Source organism: Myodes glareolus, chromosome 9, assembly GCF_982192425.1.
Source record: "Myodes glareolus chromosome 9, mMyoGla1.1, whole genome shotgun sequence".
NCBI classification, from domain to species: Eukaryota; Metazoa; Chordata; class Mammalia; order Rodentia; family Cricetidae; genus Myodes; species Myodes glareolus.
In genome coordinates, this window is record NC_142034.1 from 27,256,526 (window position 1) to 27,273,930 (window position 17,405).

The 17,405-nt window shown below is 52.5% G+C and overlaps 1 protein-coding gene and 1 long non-coding RNA gene across 2 annotated transcripts; both read left to right on the top strand.

The window, feature by feature from the left end:
* Positions 1-280: 280 nt before the first annotated feature.
* Positions 281-7,236, top strand: Nxph3 (neurexophilin 3). Its single transcript, XM_048446976.3, has 2 exons — positions 281-713; positions 3,057-7,236. The coding sequence occupies exons 1-2, from the start codon at positions 660-662 to the stop codon at positions 3,759-3,761; spliced, it is 759 nt and encodes a 252-aa protein (XP_048302933.1). The 5' UTR covers positions 281-659; the 3' UTR covers positions 3,762-7,236.
* Positions 7,237-12,366: 5,130 nt separating this feature from the next.
* On the top strand, positions 12,367-16,573 carry LOC125408570 (uncharacterized). Its single transcript, XR_007234495.3, has 3 exons — positions 12,367-12,937; positions 13,663-13,955; positions 16,312-16,573. It is a non-coding gene; the product is annotated as an uncharacterized LOC125408570 (long non-coding RNA).
* The last annotated feature ends 832 nt before the right edge of the window (positions 16,574-17,405 follow it).

The window sequence follows — 17,405 nt, forward strand, 5'->3', positions numbered from 1 at the left end:
CCGCCCGCCTCCTGTCCCCTACGCTGGAAAGTCGGCGTCCCAGGTCCCCTGGCTGCGGGCCGGCAGGGGAGGAGTTAACTCCGGAGGTACCGACTGGGCTCACGGTACCTGCCGCCGCCGCCAGTGGGAGGGACGAGGAAGCGGGAGCCGCCTGGGCGCCAGGAGCGCTCCAGTCTGGCGGGGCGCAGCGAGGGGAGCGGGCGGCCGCGGCTCGGCTTGGCCCGGGGCGTCCGCCAGGGGGCGCGCCGCGACGGGGCGGGAGGGGCCGTCTGGTCTGGGGAATTAGCACCGGGGACGGGCGCGCGCGCAGGTCCCCAGCACATCTGGGCGAGAGCCGAGCCTCTGGAAGCGAGCGGGGCGTCGAGCGCCTGTCTGGAGCGTCAGAGCCACCGCGCAGCCGGAGCCCCTTCGAGACGCTCCGGGCTCACATCTGGCACCGGGAGAAGGGACCGCGCAGCCCGCAGCTGGACGCGGGGAGGGGGCGGCGGCTACACAGCTGGACCGAAGGGGGCGGGGTCGGTCCCAGCGACCGGCTGAGGGAAGGGCCGCTAGTCACCGGGACCTGAGCATGGGACAGCGCGCCTGAAGGAGCAGCCCGGGGAAGAGGGGCCTGGGACCCCGAAAGGAAAAAAAGAGACGGGTGAGAGCGGAGGAGGAAGATGCAACTGACCCGCTGCTGCTTCGTGTTCCTAGTGCAGGGCAGCCTCTATCTGGTGAGTGGTCCGCGGGGAGAGGCGCAGGGCGGGGGCCAGAGGATGGGGAGAGCGCGGGAAGCTGCGGAGCCCTGAAACTTTCTCCCTCCCCCCCACCCTGACATCCCGGGGCTGCGGACGAACGCTGGAGGCTGGGGGAGAGGGCGGGTCCGAGGCCGGAGGCCGGACTGGAAGGGTTAATAGGGGCGGGGAGGAGGGTGCTCGGCTGGCCCACCCACTCCGCGGCTGATGGCGGGAGGTGCGAGTGACACTAGGGAAAAGGGCCCTCGGAGCTGAGTCGCCAAGGATTACCCGACCTCTCGTAGCATCCCAGGACGCGCGGAACGGGGGTGGGGCAGGTGACCTGCCCGGTCTGGGGACGCTGGTTTCTCCTCTGACCTCTAGGGCCCAGAGAACCCCAAACTGTGGGCCCTGGCGCGCCAAGCCCGGGCGGACCGGGGGCGGCCCCCGCGTCCCTGCCTCCCGCCGTCCCTCCCGCTCCCTCCCTCCTCGCCTGTTGTTTTCCTCGCCTCTCCCGGCTGCGCGCAGCCCGAGCCCCACAGGACCTGGGCAGGCGGCTCCCGCCCCAGGCGCTCACAGCAGCTGAACTGAGCGCCTAAAGCCCGCTCCCCCATGACCCAGAATGCCCTAGAACCCCACCCCGGACCCTAGCCCAGAGCTTAACTCCCCCGCGACCCATGCCCGCCGCCCCACAGCTGTCCCCATCCCCATCCTGTCCTGGAGAAGCCTCAGCGCCACTAGATCTGCCCCCTTCCTCAAAACGATTTCCATTGACAGCCACCCTCCCACCCCCAGTCCAATGTTGGGAAGGAAGCCTTCGCTGCTTGGCCCTGTGGCCCTGTTCACTACTGAGCTATTGACTATCTCAACCATTCAATTAAACCTAGAGCCAAGTAGGAACAAGTGGGCAGCCTTGAACCCAGCCCTAGGAGTCTCCCTTCCTGCCTTTCCTGACCCTGGAGGCGCTGAACCTGGAAAGCAGGGCCAGCCTTAACAGCGGGACAGATACTGGCTTGATCACAGCGCACAGCCATAGGCACAGCCAAGGCCAAAGCAAGAGGTGTAAAGACTAACCCTTTATGGAACCTCCCATCCCAGCTCCTCAGTAATTCTTCGGCCCCACCCACATCATCATCAGTCCAGATGTGGTAGTTGATCTGGTGTCTCCTCGCTGGAGACATAGACACACTGGTGAAACTCGGTTTGAGAAACTGAGCAAACACATCCAAGGCCACTGAGTCTAGGGAGCCAGGTAACCTCCCCGTTGCCCTGCCTAGCTCTGCCTGTTCTTTATCCCCTCCTCTAAAAAGCCTCCCCAAGGTGTGGTCTGTCACCATAGCTGAGGCTACTGAGGCAAGACAAGCCCTGGCAGAGTTTGACAGGACATTCCAGGTGGAGACAGGGCTTCGGTAAAAAGTCTTCTTGCAAAGGTCCATCTGGCCTGTGCCTTGTGATGGGACACTTGTGGCCCGTGTCCTGTGGTGATGTAACCTGCACATCCTGATGTCTTCACCTGGGAGACGGGACTCCCAAGAACTGGTCCCTCATCATGCAAGTGCCGTCTTGGCATGTCGTCACCAGTGTTCCCCAGAGAAGGGTTTTGCTTCCACAAGCTTGGCCATCCTAGGTGTGGCATTCGTACCTGGGTCTCCTAGTCTCAGCAAAACCTGAACCAAACTGGTTCCTGACCAGGATTGTCACTGGGTTCTAGAGTCCTATTTTATGGTCCATAAGCCAGCAGTTAGGCTAGGAATGGTGTCTCAGCCAGAAGACGAAAATGTCTTAAACAGCATGAGATATGTGTGTGTTGACACAAGGGAGCTCTAAGACAGAGATGGGGCTCCCCAAATAACTTGCAACTCCCCTACTCCAGGTGAAAGACTCCTGAGGACAGAAATGATGCATCCCTGGCATCTTGGCCATTTCGAGGGTAGGGAGTCTTCCTCGCCTTCAGACTGGGGGCTTCTGCAAGATCAGAAGCTGAGCCCTTCCCACTTAACTGGGGTTTATCTGGAGAGGAGACCTGTGTGTCTCTGACACCCTAGTCCATGAAGGGGAGAGACTTCCTGACCATCCTTCCAGATGTTGAATAGGAGCCAGGGACTGGGCAGTAAAGAAAACACACGGAGGTGACTGGAGTATCAGAGCATGAGAGTGGATCATGAGGGAGCCAGGGCATACACTTGACCGCAGCACAAGGGAACAAGCAGGTGTTCCCCCTTAGCCTGGGTCAGACAGGGACAGAGACCCTGGAGAGATGGTGATAGGGTGGTGGGGCAGATCTCAAATCCCTTGTGTCCTCTGGGGACAAAGCTCTAATTCTCTTTCCAAATCCCCCCATAGGTCATCTGTGGCCAAGATGATGGCCCCCCTGGCTCAGAGGACTCTGAGCATGATGACCATGAAGGCCAGCCTCGGCCCAGGGTGCCTCGGAAGCGAGGTCATATCTCACCTAAGTCCCGCCCCTTGGCCAACTCTACACTCCTAGGGCTGCTGGCCCCACCTGGGGAGGTTTGGGGTGTCCTCGGGCAGCCCCCCAACCGCCCCAAGCAAAGCCCCCTACCCTCGACCAAGGTAAAAAAAATATTTGGATGGGGTGATTTCTACTCCAACATCAAGACAGTGGCCCTGAACCTGCTGGTCACGGGGAAGATAGTGGACCACGGCAACGGGACCTTCAGCGTCCACTTCCGTCACAACGCCACAGGCCAGGGTAACATCTCCATCAGCCTTGTGCCCCCCAGTAAAGCTGTAGAGTTCCACCAGGAACAGCAAATCTTCATCGAAGCCAAGGCCTCCAAAATCTTCAACTGCCGGATGGAGTGGGAGAAAGTAGAACGGGGCCGCCGGACCTCGCTCTGTACCCACGACCCAGCCAAGATCTGTTCCCGAGATCACGCTCAGAGCTCTGCCACCTGGAGCTGCTCCCAGCCCTTTAAAGTTGTCTGTGTCTACATTGCTTTCTACAGCACGGACTATCGGCTGGTGCAGAAGGTGTGCCCAGATTACAACTACCACAGCGATACCCCCTATTACCCATCTGGATGACCTAGATGGGCCGCAGAGGCCTGTGCAGGAGGTCGGCTGTCTGGGTGCTGGGCAGGGAAAGGGATGGGCCTCAGGAAGGGAGGGGGTGGAGAGGACGAGAGGTCAGGTGGGGGAAGGGTCCCCAGTGCTGGCCCCAACCTGAGGTTAGAATGTACTCATTAAGGAGGAGGAATGGGCTCTGGGCAGCCTTAGAGAGTTTTCCCACTGGTCCAAAGCTGAAGCTGGGCCCTGAGGCCCCTGGGCAGGCAGGCCAGGTGGCTCCAGAGCAAGCCACAGAAAAGACCTTAACCCTTGGCTCTCTCCTTGCCATTCGGAAAGAGGACAGCAGTGGGCAAAGGGGTGTCCACTGTGTAGGCCAGGTAGACAACTTGGGATGGACAGCTCCGTGACTTCCTCCAATGGGGCTGGCAGTGGGCAGCCGGAGCCCCTTTCCTACACTGAGGCTGAAGTGGTGACCTCATCCCCACCCTCAGGTCTTTGATGTCATGACTACCTGTCACCAGCCAGGCCACCCCTTTCCGAAACCCCTTCTCCCTCCAGCACTGTGCCCTGCTGTAACCCTCTTGCTGATGGCACACCATCCCTGTCCTTCAACCGAGACAGGACCATTATTAGTTCCTCTTAGCATGAAGGTCAGTGAGCAGAAGCCTGCCTGTGTGCTGCGCGCCCATTCTCTGCCCTAACCCCGCTGAGAGTGCTCCCTCACTAGCCAGCTCTTCATATCGGACGGGGGACTCCGCAATAGGAATGGGGATTCCTTCTCTGGGCCCTGGGACTATCAGCAGAGTGGGGTGCAGGAGGCTGGACTGTGTGGCCATGCTGGAACTGTGCCCTAGTGTTGTCTGTAGGGTGGGGGGAGGGGTGGGAAGTCTTGTGAAATGCCCTGTCACTTCTGTGTGCAGAGTCTTGTCCTTGGAGCAGAGAATAAAGCTTTCCCAGGGCAGTGCATTGTGAGTTATCCAGGGGAGAGGGACCTGGGGCCCTGTCTGACTAGCATTTTCCAGATGGGGACCAAAGCTGTTGGCCTCTTGGTGCCGGGGCTCCCTGAGGCTTTGGGGCTACCTTCTCTGACACTCTTTGCAAGCAAACAGATTTAGTGCCAGTGGCCCAAACAAACACATTTGAGGCTGGGCATGGCACCTGAAGGGGCAGCTTGGGGGTAAGGGTCAGCAAGGGAAGTATGGGCCAAATCTTCCTCTCGGGTCCTCACTGAGTTTGTGTCTCTGGCCCTGCAGAGGGCAGTGGTAGATGCCCCAATGGTGTCCCAGCTCTGCCATTGTTTTTCTCTATGGCCTGGTAAAGTACACTGGCCTCACTGGCCTCTTTCTGTTTCTTCCCCAGCATCACTCAGCACTTACATCTCTGAGAATCACCCAGCCTTCAGGGTCCTCCCTAGCTCAGCAGGGGTGGGTAGGGCCCGTATCTCGGCCCTGGGCTTGGGTCAATGCTGACATACTTTAAAAACCTGCCCAATGACCTCCAAGCAAACTTGGCTCCAGCTCCAGAGGATGAAGAGATTCCTCTCTTCTCTCTCCAGCTGTGACTCCCATCTGCCTCTTGGGGGAAAAGGAACAGACTGAGGTGGCATGGGGACAAATGGAGCAGGAGAGTAGCCACGTCTTCCTCCTGCTGGAGAAGGCATCAGAATGGATGGACGCCCGGGCTGGCGCCCCTACCATGATGTCCCCTCTGGAGGTCTTTTTAGGTCTACTTTTTTTTTTCTTTTTTTGAGGTCAGCACTCAGGTCCATAGGTCCCTTTGGGAAGTGTAGCCATAATGTGTAGAGTCCTAGAGTGGGGGCCAGTGGCCTGACCTCTTCCAGTCTTTGCCTTCTGCCCACAAGCTCTGAGCCCAAATGGTTCATACTTACACCCTGCAGCACACACCTGGCTGCAGCCCTTCTACATGGGAAATGACCTAGAAAGTGAGATGGCTGCGGGCAGGGGGAGGGGGCGCACTCTCTTTCCAGCTATGCCCTGAATCATCCCGAAGCCATTTCTTCTGAGCAGACTTAAGACACACATGCCCCTACACAGCCTTCTCCCTCCCTCCCTTCTGTACCTGTGACTGCAGTCAGAGGGTCTGGGACTTCCCCCCTCCATCCTCTACCCCCACCAAGAGAAACCTTGGCTGCTAGAATCTGGAGGCTTCTCCCACCTGTGCCCCTCATCAGACACTGTCCTAGGGCACCTGTGGGTTGTAGCGGAAGAAGAAACTGTGAGGCGCCCCCATTTCCACCTCTGTGTGAACACTGAACTCTAGAGCGGAGTACAGGGGCACTCTGACCGGCCCCTCCTACTCCTCTTCTCCTGTGGAGAGCCAGCTGCTGCCGACAGCTGGAGGGCCCGGCCTTTCTGGCACACGGTGCTGCCTGCACAGGGGGTGGGTTCATTTTAATAACTTCATTTCACCCTCTTGCACACTCTGCCTCCTCTCCCCTGCCTATCTGCCTTCCCCGGCAACCAGGCTGATCTCAGTTCAGATCTGGCTAACAAATGTCTTCCCGAATCCTGATTCCTTGGAGGAGCCCTCTGGCCTCTCAGTCTTTCCAGATAGTTCATGAGCCCCCTTGATCCTCACAAGGGTAGTAGGTCCGCTCAACTTCCCTGGCTAAGAGGATACCCACTTCTGCCCTTCTGAGCAGGCAAAGGTTATGGCACCCTCTGTAGAGACGGGTCTCAGGTCCCACAATGCCCCTGATTTCTCACTCTGGCTTTGTAGAGCACCCACGGGAGACTGGCTTTTTCTGCAGGAGCCCTTCAAGAGAAGGTGGTGAGGGTCCTGCTTCACACCAACCCTTTGACCTCCCTAGAGCACCTTGAGGTCACTTTACAACCTTCTCAAACTGTTTGGGGACCCTGCTTCTGGCCTGTCTTGTCCCCCCACCCACCCACTCAACTCTGTAAGGGTCTTGTCTCTTCTATAGGCTTGCCCCTGGAGCAAGCCTAGCACACCAGACCAGGGAGCTCTTCAGTTACTTGGTTTGTGTCTCCCCATCAGAGTTTGGGGGGCATCTGGGGGAAGAGGTTGAACCTCCCTCAACAGACTGGACACTCTTTGGTTGACACCAGACAGAGGTAAAGAGTGTGTCTCCCTCGTCGGTTAGCATCTTTCTGAGGGCAAAGGGCTGTACTGTGGCTGAAAGAGAAGCACTGGCTTCCAAGTGCCAGGGTCCCCAGAGTTGCTTTGCCCTTCAGTACTACCTGGCTTCAGCAGTGCCTTCTCTATGCAATAGCTTGCTCTGGAACTTGGGAGCTAGTAGACGCTCCACCGTCAGTAAAGCCGAGTCCTCTTCCTGGTGAAGCTTAAGGCAAAACTGAATGGGCTTCTGTCCCTCCTCCTCTCTCCTTCATTCTCCTTCCCTAGATGAGCAAGCGGGAACTGAGTCACCCCCGTCCCCATCCTTGGCAGGGATGCTGATGACCTTGCATGTGGCAGGCTCCTATGGCGAGGACCATTGCTCAGAGAGGCACAAGGTGGGTGGGTGGAGAGGGAAGCTGGAGGAAGGGGTTTGTGGGGGTGGAGGCAGCTGAAGGTCACAGGGTGATCAGGGACTTGGATCATTGAGTGGGCATTTGCAATGGGTTGAGGGCAACTCCGTGATCCAGCTACTCTTAGTTGGGAAGTGAGCCAACGGAATGGCTGGGAGTGGGAGAGAGAAATGTTACTTCCGAAGGCTTGTAGTTCTGCGGTGCTGCCTGGAGAACCGGGGGCTGGGGTGACAGGTGACAAGAGACACCATCAGTCCCACCAGGCAGAGGCATGGTGGGGGTGGGGGTGGCACCTGCCAATTACGCCAAGGTCCTGAAGTGGCAGCTGACAATATCCCCAAGGCACAAATGCCACAAGAGACCCGCAATTTGCCCATCAGGGGCTAAGTTCTGGCTCCACCAGGGACCTTGCTTCCTGTGACCTGTCAAGCATTAAGAGTCAAGTTTGTGGAGCTCAGGGGTTCTCAGTTCATTATCTCAGAGCCACCTAGCTAGGTGTCCCAAGGACCATATCAATTCCTCCTGAACAACAGAGGCTTGCAAGGAACTGGCTACAGGCTGTGGAAGGAACTCAAGCCAGTCCCCATCAGAGATGGGTTGTCCGGATGACCTTGGACAAAGGACCACCTCCAAGCACCTCTTTATTTGAATTTTTGCTTTGTTGTTTGAAACAGGATTTCTCTGTGTAGCCTTGGCTATCCTGGAACTTGCTCTGTAGACCAGGCTGGCCTCGAACTCACAGAGATTTACCTGCCTCTGCCTCCTGAGTGCTCTGTGCTCTCCAGGCATGCATGCAACACCACTGCCTGGCTGATTTGAATATTTTGAGGCAGGGTCTCATAATCTAACCTTGGTTGGCCTGGAACTTGCTAAGTGACCAGACTGACATCGATCTCAGAGATTCACTTGCTGCTGCCTCCTGAGTGTTGGGAACAAGGGTGTGTGCTGCCTCACTTAGTGAGCCACCTTATTTGAAAAGTGAAAGTTCTCCCTATCTTGGTACACTGTTGGGGAAATTAAGTTACCTCTCCTCTTGTGCTTGGAGATAGGTTTCTGTGATAGTTCATCCTCCCTTCTGTGTGGTTGGGCAAGAGGGCCCAAGGTTGGAGGGAGAGACGTGAATCCCTGCTCTCCTTCTGTTCCATGATGCCCGCAGCAGAAATGGCTACAAGATATGCAGTGGTTTATCTGCCTTGTCTACTTGACTGGATTTAGAACAGTATAGGGGCCACACTTCTACCATTGTGTTTCCAAAAGATTTGACTAAAGGAAGAAGATTGGTCCTGGATGTGGGAAGGACCATCCCATGGGCGAGAGTCCTAGACTGTTAAGAAAAAGAAGCTGAATACCGGTGTTTATCTCTTTGCTTTCTGCGGATGCAATGTGACCAGCTGCCCCACACTCCTCATGTCATCCCTTCCCTGCCATGATGAACTGTGTCTCTTCAAACCGGGAGCCAAACTAAGTAAACAAACAAACAAGCAAACCCTTCCTTCATTTGTATCACTTTTTTGCTGTTGTCATAGAAACAAGAGAACCAATACACTAGCCATTTCCCCTGTTTTCTTAGGAATGGGGTCCCCGCTTGTTAGTTGGATACACAGCTGTCTAGCATAATCCTACATTTCTCTGCTCCCACCCCACGTTCCCGGCCTTCTGCACGTGGCCATGTGCCTGAGATCTGGCCAATGACCTTTAGGCCAAGTGATTATACTGTAAGTTTCCGGCATCTTAAGGCAGAGGTGTTCGTCCTTTGTTCCTTCTTCATCTCGTCATCCACCCAGCAGTCTGGATGTGGCCACAGCCCTAGCTGCCATCAGACTCCAGTGTAAGTGCACAGAGAAGGGGGAGGGCGATAAGTTGGATGGAGACACGGTCCCCGAGGGCCCCAAACTGCCTGCAGACTTCTGTATGTGAGAAAAAGGAAATTCCTGCCGTCTTTAAGCCTCTGCTTTAGGGCTCTATTTCTTTTTTTTCTTTTTTTTTTTTTCTTTCTAAAATCCGTTCTCATGCAGGCCAGGCTAGCCTGGCCTGGCTGTAAGCTAGAAACTGGCCTTGAACTCCAGGACTGCCCCCAATCCTCCTGCCTCTTTCTCTGAGTACTGGGATTAAGGGCAGGTTCTGGCATACCCAAGGGCTTTCATTTCTTGAAACTGTAGCTAGTGCTGGAGAACTTCCCTGCAGATTTTGGTCTTCTCATCTGTGAAACTGAGGCAATGCCCGCACATCTCAACACATCTCAGAAATGTGTATAGACTCCTGGGCAAGAACAGAAGGGCTTATCTCCTCTTTCCCTAGCCTCACTTCTGGAGATGGTACAAGCTGCTTCTGCTTTTCAGGGAACCCCAGGGAACTCAGGATACTCTGCCCCTGTCTTAAGGACCTCCAGGTCCCAAATTCAGTCCTCACATGTCTAAGTCCCCATACACATTCTGATGTTAGTGACACACAATCCTCGTTAAGGGCCTGACTGATCCCAGCCAGATGGGATCCTAATTTAATTAAAACCCTTTAATTACCTGCAACAACACTGCTTTGGAAGTCCAAAGGCAGAAGGGGGTTGGTGATGGGAGGGGGCACTGTTGACAGAGCAGAGGAGTGGCTAGCATTTTGGCCCTCTGGGAGCTGGCATTGCCTCCCATGCCTCCCATTGTGGTGGCCACGGAGTGCATGGAAGAGCCAGCACAGCCAGAATTCTGGCGTGGTCTATATAGGGCACAGCTGGGACAATGGGAAGGAGCAGAAAACTGGTTGGAGCAGAAAAGATCCTTGGGAAACTGAGTCCAGGCTCTGAAGCCTACTGCCGTCAGTGTTGGTCTTGAGGTGAGAGCAGGACCCACATGACCTGTTTATGGGACCCTGGCCCTGCCTTTGGGGAGGTAAAAGCATGGTTCGGATTTCTTTCCAAAGGTCTGGCTATAGAAATAGGGGCACCTCTGTAGCTACAGAAAGAAAGCTATGCCATTACAACAGTTTCTCCTCAGTGTCATTGTCCTAGGTGTGGACAGTGGAAAAGGGTCACTTAGGTGGGCTGCAGAGGGGTCATGCGGTTTGAGGACTCCTTCCTGTGATGTCAAAATGAGCTCCAGCCAGGCCAGAGCCTGCCAAGCCCCGGCAAGGACAGACTGAAACCTAGGCTCGTGAGCAGAGCTATTTATAGCCCATGTGGACATCATCCGTTAATACCCCTTCTGTTCTTCCGTCGTACTTATTCACTCCACAAATATTGTTTAATAAAGCCTCTCGAACTTCCAGCTGGTCTCCACTGGGCCGGGAGACCTGGAGAAGAGATGTTGGTTCGCGTTGGCGCCATCCCCTCAGAGGAACTCTTCTATCGGGGTCAATGTGATGCCAGGGGCTGGAGTCAAAACAGGAGAGGGAGCCACTCCAGAGTGTGTGAAGCTCAGTGCCCACCCCTTCCCCACCTGAGTTCCCCTCCAGAGCTACAGAACAGGAGCTTCTGGGTTTAGCTTTACAAAAGGGGTCCCCTAATACCGTCCTCTCCTGATGTTCCAGCCTGATCCTGACTTGGCCCGTATCGACAATGCTGTGTGTCTGTTAACTTTGGGACTCCTAGAAAACGTGGACATCTCTGATAGACTCAGCAGAGAGTGCACACATTGCTCTCTGCCATCACCCTGGAGGTTCCCTGAGACAGGGCCTGGGAGACCCCATCTAAATGGTCTGGGTGGTACTCTCCTTGGAGTGTAGTCTGAAGCTGCCCCAGCACCTTAGCACGTCCAGATCTGCGTGTGAGATCACAGCAGCTGGCTGTGCTGTGCGTGCTGTCTTTGTGAATACCTTCGTTCTCAGTAGGACCAGGAGTGGCTACCCTTTCGTCATTCCTGCAGCGGGGACAGTGGAAGAAACACAGCATCAGTGTCGGCACACTTCCTGCCCATCCTTATGGACTACATTGTCTTCTCTAGAATAGTCTGAAAAACCCACCAGTGAGGGGCTGGAGAGATGAAGAGCACAGGTTGCTTTTCCAGAGGTCATGAGTTCAGTTCCCAACAACCACATGGTGGCTCACAACCATCTGTAATGAGATTTGGTGTCCTCTTCTGGCCTGCAGTTCAGGCATACACGCAGGTAGAACACTACATACAAAATAAATAAATCTTAAAAACAAACAAGCAAACAAGTGAGTTCATGGGGAATGGTGATGGCTGGGATGCAGCCTAGGACCATCAGTTGTAAGATAAATAAATCTTATAGCTCTTGCCATCCTCTTTATTCCAGGAAGCCTCACTTGAACTCATTTTGTGACTCGGGAAAGAACAGTCTCCAAGGTGCCAGGGAAGCTGGAGCTCCCAGGAGTCAGGGAAAAGCTATGTAGAGCCGATGCATGGCTGAAGAGAACAGTCTTACTTGTCAGGTGATTTTGCTGTAGTTCCCTGGGCTCTGTGAAGTGATTTTCCTCCAACCATACCTGCTCACATTGTGGCTGGAAGGACTGGCCCCACCAGTAGTGAGTGCCATGCCAATGTGGCCAGTTCTGAGATGTTGTCACTCAGCCGCCCCCCCCCCCCAACTTATAAGCATCTCGAGGGAAGAGGGATGGCTTCCCCTGCACAAGGCAGGCTGTGTAGCCCAGCAGCGGAGAATCAGTTCTGGAGCCAGGCTGCCTGAATTCAAATTCCACTTTGGGGGGGGGAGGGGAGGATTGAGACAGGGTTTCTCTATGTAGCCCTGGATATCCTGGAATGCTCTGAAGACCAGGCTGGCCTCAAAATCAGAGATTCGCCTGCCTCTGCCTCCCAAGTGCTGGGATTAAAGTTTTGTACCACTGATGCCTGGCTTGAATTCAAATTCTTGTTCTGACATATCCTCACTGCAGACCTCAGATAGGTTGGTGAACATCTTTGTATCTGAATTTCTTTACCCATGGAATGGGGATGCTCTTTCCCTCTCAGAAGGTTTCTCTTAGAATGGGTAAAGTATCTGAAAATATGTTTAGCACAGGGACACAGACTACAACTATGCACACTACAGTCATGATGCTTGGAGGGTGGTGGCCATGGACTTTATCATGCCTTGCTCCAGGAAGAATATGCAAGAAAAAAAAACCTTAGGGAAGGCCAGAAGTTGTTGTATTTTTTTTTTTTTTTTTTACAAAGCACATAAAAACCATGGCCCCTTTTTGCATCGTGTAGCTCCTTGGGTCCAGATCCCACTTCTGCTGGCTCTTGAGAAGACCCTTCCAGCATGAGCTGTATGTGCCTCCAGGCCTCTACCCACTAACAATACACAATTCTGAGGGTCTTTGTTTAGGAGGCAAGTTGACAGTCAGAGTGCAGCCCCCACCAACACACTCTAGGCCTGGGTGTTCTCCCACCCTGCTTAGCCACTCTCAACCCCACTCCAGGCCTCCCAGCTGGGCCCTGGTCAAACTCAGCCATTTCCCTTTCTCCTTGGCCACCTACATCATCTTCACTCACTTGGGAAAGAATGGTCTCCAAGGTGACCAAATTCTTTCTCTGCTCAGGACAAGGCTCTACCCAGCCAACATGTTTGAAACCATTTGGTTTGAGTCTTAGCCCTCTCCACGCTCCATGAGCATTACTACTAGCTCATCAGCCTGGACGGGCCCAGGGTCCCTTGCTGGTACCCCCTTCGTGTATAAAACACGGCCCTGCCTAGGATGGGACTCTTGAGGGTGAAGACTGTCTGCTCAGCCTCGTGGTGAGTTCTCTGATGGCTCCTATGTGGGTCCTTTCTGCTGTATCCTGGAAGGGCTGAGGACATGGGATACACAGGACTTGGGTCAGGAAGTCTCACTCACGGATGAGTTCCAAATTTAGTGGCTATGTAGATGCCTCCTAGAGGGACTGAGAAACGGCTAGAGAGGGGATGCACCCCTCCAGGTCATTTTTATAGGACATGACAGTGTTTTTGGTTTGGGCGAGCACCAAGTAGGGGTGCACAAGTGTAGAGAAGCACATAACTAGCCCATTTACTAGCCCTGGCAGCTCCCTGGCCTGGAATGGGGGGGCTGCTGCCGCTCACTCAGGCTCTGCCATCTGCCACATCTCCGTGGAGATCAGAACTGAAGGGCTCATTGGAGGCAGAAATTTCTTTTTCCTTTTTTTTTTTTTTTTTTTTTTTTTTTTTAATGCAGCAGGATCAGGCTCAAGATGTCACTCTAGTGAAAGGGACCGGAGATGGGAGAGAAATGTCTAGGAAAACAGGGGAGAAATAAATGGAAGCTTCCATGCTCCAGAAGGAGGGAGGAACAGGGAACAGCAAAGACAGGAAAATGAGAAGAAAGAGGAGGAGGATTGTGCAGAGAGGGGCTTGATTTAGCATCCATCTTTCCTGGGCCGCTCAAGGCAGCAGCAGCCCAGGAAGCAGGGCTCTAGGCGTCAAGCGACTTCCTCCTGCCAACCTTTATTTCTGTGTAACTACAGGCTGAAGTGACTCCATCCTGCCTTTACCCCTTCCGGAATGTCTGCTCTCCTGACCTTTGGAAATATCACAATGATGACAGTGAGGATCATAATGGAGAACCCAAGAGTGATTTCTAGGTGACCGAAAGATTCAACGCAGACTTTTCCCTCAGACTCCAGGGGCCTTTCCACCTCTGCACATTACAGCAGTGAGAAACCTGGAGCCCACAGGACACTGGCTAGCAGACACCTTAAGAGACCTTTCTGGAGTGAGTCCTGCTGTGGAAGACTCCTGCAAATCCAGAGGTGCTCATGTATGTCACCACCTCACTGTAGGTTTGTGTTCTAAGAAATCCTCTAAGGAAATGGACTCCAAAAGTGTCCATTGTGGCATAGGTTAGAAATGGAAACAGCCACACGGAAACATCAATAGCACTGCCGGAAGTTTTTCTTTCTGGAGGCTTTATTCAATGCCAAGTTCAGTGTTAGGGATGTGATATTTATTTGCTCACTAACTCCTTAGCATCTATCTGTTATGTCCATTATACAGGTAAGAAAGTGTTTACCCTGATCTGACTCAGGCCCAGATTCTGCATGGCAGCACTCAACAGTGCCAACTCCTCTTCCACAGCTAGCTCAGACCTTCACTTAGAACCCCACTCTTTCCCAGTTGTGGCCATTACCTCATTTCTACTTAACTATAAAAAGCATAAGTCAGGCTGGGTGGTGGTGATGCACGCCTTTAACCCCAGTACTCGGGAGTCAGAGGCAGGTGGATCTCTGCTAGTTTGAGGCCTGCCTGGACTACAGAGCAAGATCCAGGACAGGCTCCAAAGCTATAGAGAAACCACAAAAACAAAAAAACAAAACAAAACAACACACACACACACACACAAAAGCATAGGTCAGGTATGGTATGGTGGCACACACCTTTAATCTCAACACTGGAGGTGGGAGGATCTCTGTGAGTTCCAGGACAGCCTGGTCTACTTAAAAAGTTCCAGGAAAGCCAGAGTTACATAAAGAGACCTCACCCACAACCCACCCCCAAACCCAGAAAACCAAACAAAAAACGTGAGTCACCAGAAGTAAACAAATTTTCTTACCTTCCCACTAAAAGACAGGTCTGCTTGTTTCTGCACTGCCTGGGCCCATGCACCCAGCCTCACTGTCCCCCCTCTCTACTGGGCTGCCCCAGCGCTCCAACTCTAAACACACGCCAAGTCCAGTCCCTGGCACACGTCAAAGTTCACAACCACCTGTAACTTCAGCTCCAGGGGAGCAGCTACCTCAAGGCTGCTTCTGCAGACACATGCACTTATGTGCACAGACCCCCCCCCCACACCGCTGACACACACATAATGAGAAATGTGTACCCATGCTTTGACTGCATGGATGTCTGTGTACGTGTGTGCCACATGTCCAGAGGACAGAAGAGGGCATCACGAACTGTAGTTAGAGATGGTTGTGAGCAGCATGTAGGTGCTGGGAACTGAACCTGGATCCTCTGGAGAAGCAGCCAGTGCTCTTAACCACTGAGTTCTCTTCATCCCTATATATAATTTTCAAAAATTAAAACATGTTCCCATTTTGTAAAAACACACATCCACCACCACACCCTCATGTGCTCCTTTGTCTCCTCTGTCCTTCCCATCACACCATGCCCGGAAGATTTGCAATCTTGCCCTGAAATGACCATAATCTCTGAGGGTTGCTATGCTACCAATTCTCCTCTGCCTCCCTAGTGCTTGGGTTAAAGGCATGCTTGCTACCGCTACTGCCACCACCCAGCTGCTATGCTGCTGCCAATTTGAATGAACATGTTTTACTTTTTCTTGATACTTTTAACACATTTTGTTAAATTTTCTGGTTATCATCACTTCTTCACTGCTGATTCTTTAATTTTTTTTTTTGGAGACAGGGTTTCTCTGTATAGCTTTGGCTGTTCTGGAACTCACTCTGTAGACCAGGATAGCCTTGAACTCAGAGATCTACCTGCCTCTGTGTTGGGATTAAAGGTGTGTGCCACCACCATCTGGCAAAATTTTAAAGCAAATTTTGTTAAATTCTAAGCTCCCATGAGTGCAAGGAACAGCTTTACTTGTGGCTGTGTACCTACATACATACAGCATACTCCTTGGCATACTGTGTGTTATATCTGTGAGTTATTAGCAGTAAACAGAAACAGTATAAAACCTTTAAAATATTTATTTTTTAATTGTGTATATGTGTATAGATTACATATGAGTAGGTTTCCTGAGGCCAGTGGTAGATCTTCTTGGAGCTAGAATCACAGGCAGTTGTGAACTGGGTGCTGGAATTCCAAGTTGGGTCCTCTGTAAGAGCAATAAACCACTGAGCCACCTTTCCAGCTCCTGAAGATTGTTATTTATGTGTGTGTGTTTATATGCCATGTGTGTGAAGGTCCCCAAACAGGCCAGAAGAGGGCACCGAACTCCCTGGAGCTGAAGTTACTAGCAGTTAGGAAGCACCTGACATGAGTGCTGGGAACCTAACGTGGATCCTCTACATGAGTAGCCCATGCTCTTAACCAGAGCTATGACTCCAGCTTCTCTAAAACCTTTATGGGGCCAAATCAAGGGAAAGACTTTTCAGGTTTGATGGGAGGATCCTGGGGGACCACCCACTCAAATGCCCTTTCTTTTCTAGAGAACTTTGGAAGGATGCACAGTAGAGGCCATGGCCCTGGGAGGACTGCTGGCGATGGTGGGTAACTCCCTGGTATTGATGCCTGCTTTCCATTAGCGTTCCATCAACACAGATTCCTAGTGCTGCTGAAAGACAGAAATAAAAATGTGTTAATTTACCCAGGGAGATCAAAACATGTAATAAGACTATTGGTTCATGTATCAATGTCAACAGATCTACAGATGAATAAAAACACACAATTTCATCTTGCCATTAAATGACATAAGCGCATTTAAACTTTTTTTAATTTTGTGTGTATGACTATTTGCTTCCATGTGTCTGTGCATTACAAGCATTATGGTGCCCAAGGAGGACAGGAGGGTGCTGGGAATTGAGCCCAAGTCCTTTGGAAGAGGAGCCAGTGCTCCTAACTCCTGAGCCCTCTCCTCAGACACAAATGCATTTTTTTGGTTAAAGATTTATTTATTTATTATGTATACAATATTCCTTCCATGTGTGCTTGCATGCCAGAAGAGGGCACCAGATCTCATTATAGATGGCTGTGAGCCACCATGTGGTGGCTGGAAATTGAACTCAGGACCTCTGGAAGAGCAGTCAGTGCTCTTAACCTCTGAGCCATCTCTCCAGCCCCCATCAAATGCATTTTAAAGTACCGTGGGTCAACAGGAAGTAACCAGGTACAGACATCTCAGAAGACAGTCTGAAACCACACTTCTGGTGTGCTAAAGCTGGTTCACACTGGCTTTCTAGAGCCAACTGCTCAATTTTTAGGAATCTTAAAAGCTAGCTGTTAAATAGCCATAGCGATCACTAAAAATTACAACTGAGAGGTGGTGGTTCATGCCTTTAGTTCCAGCACTTGGGAGGCAGAGGCAGGTGGATCTCTGAGTTTGAGGTCAGTCTGGTCTATAGAGTGAGTTCCAGGACAGTCAGAATTATTATAATAGAGAAACCCTATCTCAAAAAACCAAATAAATAAATAAATAAATAAATAAATAAATAAATAAATAAATAAATAGTATGACCACACAATTAGTAAAGTACTCAAAAGCTCTTCCTAATCATCTCACATCTTACAATTGTCTATGTGTATG